The 8,904-nt window shown below is 46.6% G+C and overlaps 1 protein-coding gene across 2 annotated transcripts; it reads right to left on the bottom strand.

Moving 5' to 3' along the window:
* Nucleotides 1–797: 797 nt before the first annotated feature.
* Nucleotides 798–6,602, bottom strand: SSTR1 (somatostatin receptor 1). Of its 2 annotated transcripts, XM_007986541.3 has the most exons (2): nucleotides 5,220–6,602; nucleotides 798–4,396 (listed from the first exon to the last, which is right to left on the bottom strand). In XM_007986541.3, exon 2 carries the CDS (start codon nucleotides 4,327–4,329, stop codon nucleotides 3,265–3,267), a length of 1,065 nt encoding a protein of 354 aa, XP_007984732.1. In that variant the 5' UTR covers nucleotides 4,330–4,396; nucleotides 5,220–6,602; the 3' UTR covers nucleotides 798–3,264. The 2 variants fall into 2 exon arrangements, with proteins under 2 accessions (XP_007984732.1, XP_037839842.1); XM_037983914.2 differs by lacking the exon at nucleotides 5,220–6,602 and having other exon boundaries at nucleotides 798–5,213.
* Between the last annotated feature and the right edge of the window lie 2,302 nt (nucleotides 6,603–8,904).

The following is an 8,904-nucleotide window of genomic DNA, read 5'->3' as shown; positions in this document are numbered from 1 at the left end:
TAAAAGAGACTTGCATAGTGACAGAAAAAAAGAAATGACGAAAGTCCAGTTATCCTTAGTCATATTGTGATGATGTATAGAACCATATAAAGCATAGAGTTACAGGGCATTTGAAGGCATTTGAACTCTGTGTCCCCAACTCTGCTTCTGGAACCACTGCTATTACCTGCTTGGAAAATATTCCTTTTTGCTCATTTTGATATGAAAATAAAACTGCTGTTTTTAAAGTCTGTTAAAAACAAACTTTCCTAGTGATTTCTTACATTCTCCAGAGATCGATATGGCCATCACTGAACAAGGCAGAAAATATGTCTTCTTATGTCAAAATCTGATTTTTCTATTTCTTTTACCCACTGTCTTCTGGGACATCTTTAGGAGATCGTTTTCTCCTTCCGTTATGTTTCCTCAGGATGTAAATCAGCAATAACTTAGCTCCCAAAACAAACTCTGAGGTTATAAATGAGGGTAGATAGTAATTTTATCTGTGAGAGATTAAGACATCATCCAGTTAGTTTGGTGACAACGGAGTGCAACTGAGTGCATTACTTCCTATTCATTCTGGCTCAACTTTTTCTTCTTTCTCACTGTCCACCTCTCTCTCCCTTTTTGAACTAGCCAATTTTCTTTTTCACAAAATAATTCAGGGTATAACCACAAACTTGGTAAAATTCCCAAAAGTAATCTGAAAACTTTCTTCTTAAAATCTAAGTGACACATAAGTCAACTAAGCTAGTGTGTGTGTGTGTGTGTTACCAAGTAATCCACTGAAAAAATAAAATTCAAATAGCAAAGGCAACTTGCAACAGCATAATACATCTGTTTATTTAGTTAATATTACAATAATTACAGGTTAAAAGCACTAAATTTGTATCCTCTTAGAAGGATAATAATTAAGATTTTGATTTATAAATTTCACAGTTCTTAGCCATTAAAAATGTATTTTCCAAAGGAGTAATAATATACATTTTGTTTAAGGGACAGATCTAAACTTTCTGATTTATGACCCAAAACACATTTGTTTATTAGTTTAAACAAAACATTAGGGATATCTTAACTCTTGGTTACTGCTTTCAGGAAAGCACAAAGTTGTTGAAGCAAATATACACAAAACGTATTTTTCAGTAGTGATTTCAACCATTGTATATCATGTCAATGAGTGAACCTGAGAACCCCAGATTTAGTATCTCCAGATCTTTGTAACACATTCTAGCTTAAACAATCAACCAACAAACATGTATTTAGTACCTACTATGTACAAGCCAGCATACTAAAGCAATACAGGAAATACAAATAATTAAAATGATTGGCCTCACCCTGCTCAGGCTTCCAATGTAGCTGATAATATTAAACACAGACACAAATTATTCCACTTTCAATGTCCTCAAAAAAAGTGATGATGTTAACTGGATCATATGTAAGAATCGCCTCTGCTGGAACCTAGAGGAAGCCGGGGTATCTTCAGCAGTGAGTAAAGTCTCTGTCTGAATTAGATTCCTCAGCTCCAGGTTTGAGTGCTGCTTGAACTCCTGAAACTGAAAGTGTTCCAGCCAGACTCACACCTGTCACCATTAGTGGCTATACTTAGACTCATGGTCTCATGACAATGGAGCAAGATAAACAAGTATATATATGTCCACATAGTATATATATATATATATATATGTAAATATATATACACTCAAATCATATATAAGGTGATGTTCCCCCATATATGTCTCCTGGAAAGCCAGGAGTTCAGGACTTTCCACTGTGCATGGAGAGGAGGATAACCCACATTATCATTTATTTATTATCCTAATAAGACAAACAAGAGACTATAGTAAGAAAAGTATGAAAAATCTCCAAACTTCATTCAACACAATCAAAAATAGAAAAGCTAGAGGAAAGGATAAGACAAGAGGGCCCAGCATTGAGGAGAGGCGTTGAGATGACCAGGGAGTGGGGCAAGAGCTTGCCCCCACTTCCACTTCCATGCCCACCCCCGGGGTCTCAAAGAAAAGACCTGAGGCTAGGCAAGCAGAGAAAAGGAAAGCAGAGACACATTTTCCAACACCACAAATAAATTAATAAATACATAAGTTAAACAGGAAAATAACTTTTAGGCACCGCTTGAAAGGCAGCAACCCTCTAGAGACCAGGCAGGCCCCACTCTGGAGCCGGCAGGTTGCGGCGACATCGCCAACACTGGCGGACTCTGAAGACGTCGCCCTAGGTCCCCTGCCCCTGGCGCCCGGTCTTTTGAGATACACTGGAGCAGGAAACCCTATCTCTTGTTACTTTTAGGTCGGTTCCTCCCGAAGCTTGGGTAAGGGAGAAAGCCAAGGCGAGCTGTAGCCCTGCAACCGAACCCCGAACCCCGAGGAAGGTGCACCCTGCACTACCCTGCCCTGCCTAACGCAAACGCGCGGCCCGGGGGCGCCCAACGCTTGGTCTTTGAAAACGCCCAGCAGGAAGGTGATTCCTATTACGCGCCCCCCACTCTGACCTCGCAATCTTGTAAAAATTCCTCATTCGACCCTCCTTTTTGCTCCAAAAGAGGGCTCGGATGGGGACTCCAGAAAGCCTGGAGTTCCAGGCACGGGACCTATTTTACTAAGCACCCGGCTCCACTCTGGGTGGAGTGAGAATGGTGGTGGCGGGCGGGGGAGAGGGAGGCAGGGAAAGATGCACCTTCACCCAAGAGTAGGAGAAAAGACCAGCTGCTTAGATCTTTCTCAAGTCTGACTTTCCTTAAGGTAGGGCTGCGCAAAGGGAGAGCGGTCATTCCCGAGACTCCAGTAGGGGCACCAGGCAGAACCCAGACAGCGGCCCCGCGCGGCTAGAGACTAACTCCGAGGGAAACCAGTGGCGGTATCCGTGGCTCAGCTTAAACAAACAGAAATAACAACTGGAGGGGCTGAGGATCAGACTGAGTTGTTAAGGAGTTCGTGATCTGCCCTGGCGGGACGGTGCGGAAGAAAGGATCGAAGTTGCAGGATAGGGAAAATAGAAGGGTCTGAGGAGTAAACGCAGTGGAGGAAGGAACAGAAAGTGGGAGACCCAGAAAAAGGTAGCCTGAAAGCCTTCCCAGTTTCTACGCAAAGCTCTCACTTCTACCATTGTCGCGCGCCTTTCCTGGGTCCCTCCGTCAGAGGCTCGCAGTGTCCTAGCCCCACGTTATCCCGACCGCACCCTGGCGCACTGGATACCGTCCCTTTCGCACCCGGCCTTCCCTTCTCCTCATTCTCCCCCTCTTTTGGAGCAGGGCCCCTGCGTGGCCAGGGCTCAGAGCGTCGTGATCCGGGACGTGCAGGTGCCATTACGGAAGACGCCGCCGGACTCCAGGTTCTCAGGTTGGAAATCTTCCACACTGTAGGCACGGCTCTTGAGTGCGGTGGCGTAATAGTCAACGGGCTCCTCCGCGGCATTGTCCATCCAGCTGAGGCACAGGATGCGTTGGAAAGAGCGCTTGAAGTTGTCTGAGAGAAAGCCATAGAGGATGGGGTTGGCGCAGCTGTTGGCATAGCCGAGGATGACCGACAGCTGGCTCACCGTGGCGTCGTCCTGCTCAGCAAACACGTTGACCAGCTGCACCACGTAGAAAGGCATCCAGCAGATGACAAACACCATCACCACCATCATGACCATTAAGGTGATCTTGCGCTCCGAGCGCTTGCGCTGCTGCCAGCCGGCCTTGAGGGCCACCATGCGCATCTTGGCAATGATGAGCACGTAGCACAGGCAGATAGCCCCGACGGGCAGCAGGAAGCCCATGAGAAATGTGTACAACACGAAGCCCACCAGCCAGCGTTGAGCGGGCTCTGGCATGAGCATGTTGCAGGCCACCGTGCCGTCGCTGTTGGCCGCGGTGCGAGAGAAGACCACGATGGGCAGGATGACTAGCAGCGATAGCACCCACACCCCCAGGTTTACTACCTTGGCCACGGTGGGCCGGCGGTAGCGGGCCGCCTTGATCGGATGCACCACGGCCACGTAGCGGTCCACGCTAAGCACAGTCAGACAGTAGATGCTGGTGAACATGTTGACCGCGTCCACGCTGAGCACCAGGCGGCAGAGCAGCGCACCGAAGGGCCAGTGGCGCAACAAAGTGGAGGTGACCAGGAAGGGCACGCTGAGCATGAGCAGCTCATCAGCAATGGCCAGATTTAGGATATAGATGTTGGTGGCCGTCTTCATCTTGGCATAGCGCAGGATCACGTAGATGACCATGGAGTTCCCACACAGCCCCACCAGGCACACCACGGAGTAGATGAAAGAGATGAGGATGGCGCTGCCCTGGCCCTCGCTCAAGGTCCCGTTCTGGGACGCGTTTCTCCCCGGCTCCTCCATGCCGTCCGCAGCCCCGGCCCCGGGGCCCCTGCTGCCGCCGCCTTCGCCGCAGCTGCCCGGGCTGGGGCTAGGAGAGGAGGAAGGAGAGGAGGCGGTGCCATTGGGGAACATCCCAGCTGAGGGGGCCCAGTGGGGCTGCCAGGGCTGGGGCTCTCTCCTAGCGCACCTGCCGCCTGCGCCCTGTCTCCGCACCCTACCGCTTGCCTGCAGCCCAAAGCCGCCTAGCGCCTCCGGGTAGAGCGCAACCGCTGCGGGGAGCGCGGCTCCTACCGGCGCCGGCGGGGCGCACAGCCCAGCAGTTGCCTGGTCGCTGCCGTTTGCAGCTCCGGGGTGCTCGGGCACACGCGACCGTGGAGAGGGGAGGCCAGGATGCGGGAGCCCCGAGCGGCACAGCCATTAACTGGCGCGGCTCTGGGCTGGTGAATGATTAATAGGCACCACCAGCGCGTCAGCAGCTACGAAAAAAGTGCGTGGGGGTGGAGAAAGAGAGGAAGGAGAGCACATAGGTGGCTTGTCCCCCCTCCCCCCATTCTTTTTTCTTCCCAGTCCTGCACTCTGCTCAACTTCAGTGGCTGCTTCCGGGGTTCCCTCGCAGCACCATCTCTCTCTCAGATGAACCAAGAGAGTTCCTCGGTTTTACTGGAGAGCTGGTGGGAACCAAAGATATAGATTCTGTCCCATCCCACTCCTCTCCTACCCCAAGTAAAGACTCAAACGGACCCATGAACATGGATGTCTGGAGTTCATCTCAGTTTCCCTCTATTGCTGCCCTTTTCTCTGGAGACCCCAGCTCCTCTCCCCTCCTGCAGTCCAGAACCCTACTCTCCCTCTTCCCACCCTCGCTTGCCTTGCAACTCAGACCCGCTGGGGAAGCTCTGGGCCCTCCTTACCCAGAGCGCTCAACCTCCAGACTGAGGAGTAGATGGCCGGTGTAAAGTGCATGAGCGGTCTGGTAGCAGGTTGACGTTCTTCGCGCAGTCCAACTCCCTTCTTTGCGCCTGGCCCCAGCACAGGTGCCCACGCAATTACTCTTAGAGTCGCGGAAACTGACCCTAAGCTGCGAGCCTTATGAGAAGAAAGGCCAACCACCGTGCGTTAGGGGCTTCTGCGCTATAACACAGCAGGCAGTTTAGGCTGTTGGAAGCGTTCAGGGACCTGAGTGAACCATTTGCAAATCTCTTAATAAAGCTCGTAGCGTTCAGATCCCCCCGTGTCTACCACAGGAATATCGACTGCAGAAACGAGGACGCGCGGCTGGGAGCTCTGGAGGAGCTTGAGACTCCCTACAGAACGTGCCAGGCGCGGTATTAGGAATCCACCTATGTGTTCACTCGGGAAAGATAAGGCTGCGCCGCTTGGAAGGGCTCCACCCGCGTCCCTGCTGTACTTTGTACCCTGGAGAGTTGGCGGCTTCTGGGAGACGAGAGTTTAAAGACTTGGGCGGGCGGGGACGCCAGCTCTTCTAAATCCAGGTGAGGAGCTGCCGCCATGCGATGACCAGACCTGTCATCAACCACAGGAATGGCAGGGCGATATTCGAATTTTTCCGGGAAGTGCTAGGGTGACAGCTCTTTCTGAGGCTTGATGTGTGACCTGGATCTGAGTCACGTGCCCAAATCATTAGGAGACATCACTGTAGGCAAGCCTGAGGCTCGCTGACTTCATTTAAGAATCAAAACGGTTTCCCTGTAAGAAAGAATGGATGTTCAATTATCAGGATTTTAAACGAACCCTGGGACTTCCCATCATTCTTACCCTAGGATCTCTTTGGCTTTCCAACTGTTCCTGTGGAAGGAAGAATCACACTCCATGCAACTCCCCTGCTCCTTTTCATAAACGTTGCTTTGCTCGCTAAGATCCCTGCAAGTCTTTATCTGAAACTTGTCTGTTCACAGGAAGAGTGACCCGCAGCAGCTTATTGCTCTGCCTTCTTCAAGGTTTGCTGTCTCCAGTTTTTCCTTAGTTTCTCCTTCTCCTCAACTAGGCTGTGCCCACTGTACTGAGTCTCAGTTTTCCTCCTCTCAGTAGACTTTACTCCGAGGAGAGGCTAAACTCCTCATGGAGGCTATCTGTACCAGTCCTGAATGAAGAAATGGATGCAGAAATTAAAAACAAAAAGTATAATTCCTAATGCCCTGTTGCTTTATACAGGTAATCACTTACATATACTGTATGTGTTTTAGTTCTCAAAACTAAATGTCTTGAAAAGGAAAGAATAACTTCTGTAGTGTGTTGATGATAGCAATCAAAGATTAAAATAAATGATGGCAGACTTTCATAGGAATGTGTGCAATTATTAATGAGGAATGTGCTAGGGTGGAATTTGAGGTTTCATAAGACTCAAACTGTTTTAACCCATTGTTTTACCTGAACAAATTGCATTCTTTAAAGTGGAATGTACAATTGGTGTTTAGCTATATTTATTTTTCCTTTACAAATACAGCACATATGGAGAGAAAATGAATGTTCGTTAAGTTTAAAAAAAGGGAGTGGGTATTGTCCCAGAATCCCAGAAGAGCATTTTACTAGCCAAGCCTCATATAATGGTTTAGATGCCTCTGCCAATCACTGGCTAAAGACACCTGACTATCTGTACCTCTGGGAGCTTGAATTTCAACAGGCATTATTTAGATGCCTTGGCTTTGATCATGGTTGCTCTTTGAGGAGTGGGTGATGGGAGTCAGTGAAAAACAGCTCTGTTGTTCAGAATTTCATTAAGTTCACTTTCAGCTCATCTTAGGGAAAACGTCTCTCAATTTTGTGGCCTCATATACAAAAGAAGAAAATTCAAGACCTGACGTGAGAATGCTTTTTTTTTCTTTTTCTTTTTTTTGAGATGCCACTTTTCACCCACCAGGATGGCTATAAGAAAAAATATTTTAAAACAAAAAATAAATGTTAGACAGAATGTGGAGAAATTAGAACACTCATATGTTGCTGGTGGGAATAAAAAATGATGCAGCAACTTTAGAAAAAAATTTTGGTGATTGCTCAAAAAGTTTAAACTAGAATGACCATATAAGCCAGCAATTCCACTTCTATTTACTCCTCAAAATTGAAAACAGGTGTTTAAACAAAAACTTGTGTATTAACATTCATAGCGGCACTATTCATAATAGCCAAAAATTAGAAACAACCCAAATACCCATCAATTGCTGAATGAATAAATTGTGGTATATCCATGCAATGGAATAGTATTCAACCATAAAAAGAAATGAAGTACTAATACATGCTTCAACATAGATGAACCTTGAAAACATTATGCAAAAGGAAAGAAGCCATACACAAAAGGCCATGTATAGCCTGATTCCATTTATATGACACGCCCAGGGTAGGCAAATACATAGAGACAATGCGAGTTAGTGGTTGCCAGGGGCTGGAGGCAGTGGGGAATGAGGAAGGACTGCTTAATGGGTATGAGGTTTCTTTTTTGGGTGGTGAAAATGTTCTGGAATGAGATAGTGGTGATGATTGCATAGCATTGTGAATATGCTAAAAATCCCTGAATTGTATACTTCAAAAATGATTAAAATTATGAATTTTATATTATGGGAGTTTTACTTCAATTTTAAAAAACATGAGAGAAAGACAAAGGAGGGATTGAGATGGATATAAGCTATGCAGCATTATTAAATCTTTTCAGTCATGTTACTATTATTATTATTATTATTATTATTATTATTATTGAGACAGGGTTTTGCTGTATCACCCAGGCTGAAGTGTAGTGGCACAATTACAGTTCACTGTAGCCTTGATGTCTCAGGCTCAAGTGATCCTCCCCCCCTTAGCCTCTGGAGTAGCTGGGGACTATGGGTGTGCCCCACAATACCTGGCTAATTTTTAAGGTTTTCGTAGAGATGGGTCTTCCTATGTTGCCCAGACTGGTGTGGAATTCCTGGATTCAAGCAATTTTCCTGTCTCAGCCTCACAAAGCGCTGGTATTACCTGCATGAGCCACCATGCTCAGCCCAGTCATGTATGTCTAATTATTGTATTTGTGAACTAATCTATGAACAACAAAAACAAACAAACAAAGAAACAAAAAGCGCGGCATTTCTGGGCCACCACGAAGGTGGATTGGGGTTGCAGCTATTTTCAAATTGTATTAAAAGTAGGAGCCCAGTTAGAGTGCTATCTTCCCCTCAGATCTCAATTTAATGTAAATATTTCTAAAGAAACAGGAAAACTGATATAGGCATGAGATCACTTTAATTTGCAAAAAACACAGTGAGTGAATAGTTAGGACTCAACAATCTTCCTGTCTTGTTAAAAACCTTTTTTTTTTTTTTTTTAAGTTCACATGTCTAAAACCTTGAAAAGATTAGGAAGAACTTGTTTTCTCCATATAAGTTACCCGTCCTCCAGCCCTCTTTGGTTACCATCTTTCCTATGCCCCTGTGATATCAATATTTCTAGATAGAAAAGAAGGACATGTTTTCCAGAAAGGGGAGAATGAAATGTTCCAATTTAGGAAGTTGCAGATTCTTAAGCAGACTGATTTTCTTCCCTCATTGTAACTTTCTCCTTCAAGTTATACTCTCCTGTGCTATCATGTACCAGGTGCACACTTTGATT

Source organism: Chlorocebus sabaeus, chromosome 24, assembly GCF_047675955.1.
Source record: "Chlorocebus sabaeus isolate Y175 chromosome 24, mChlSab1.0.hap1, whole genome shotgun sequence".
Taxonomy (NCBI): Eukaryota; Metazoa; Chordata; class Mammalia; order Primates; family Cercopithecidae; genus Chlorocebus; species Chlorocebus sabaeus.
The sequence above is the reverse complement of the archived record's forward strand: the minus strand, read 5'-3'. Positions and strand labels throughout refer to the sequence as shown.

Bases quoted from the DNA above. Each gene is read 5' to 3' on its own strand.
- SSTR1 (XM_037983914.2), bottom strand. From the start codon at position 4,440: ATGTTCCCCAATGGCACCGCCTCCTCTCCTTCCTCCTCTCCTAGCCCC.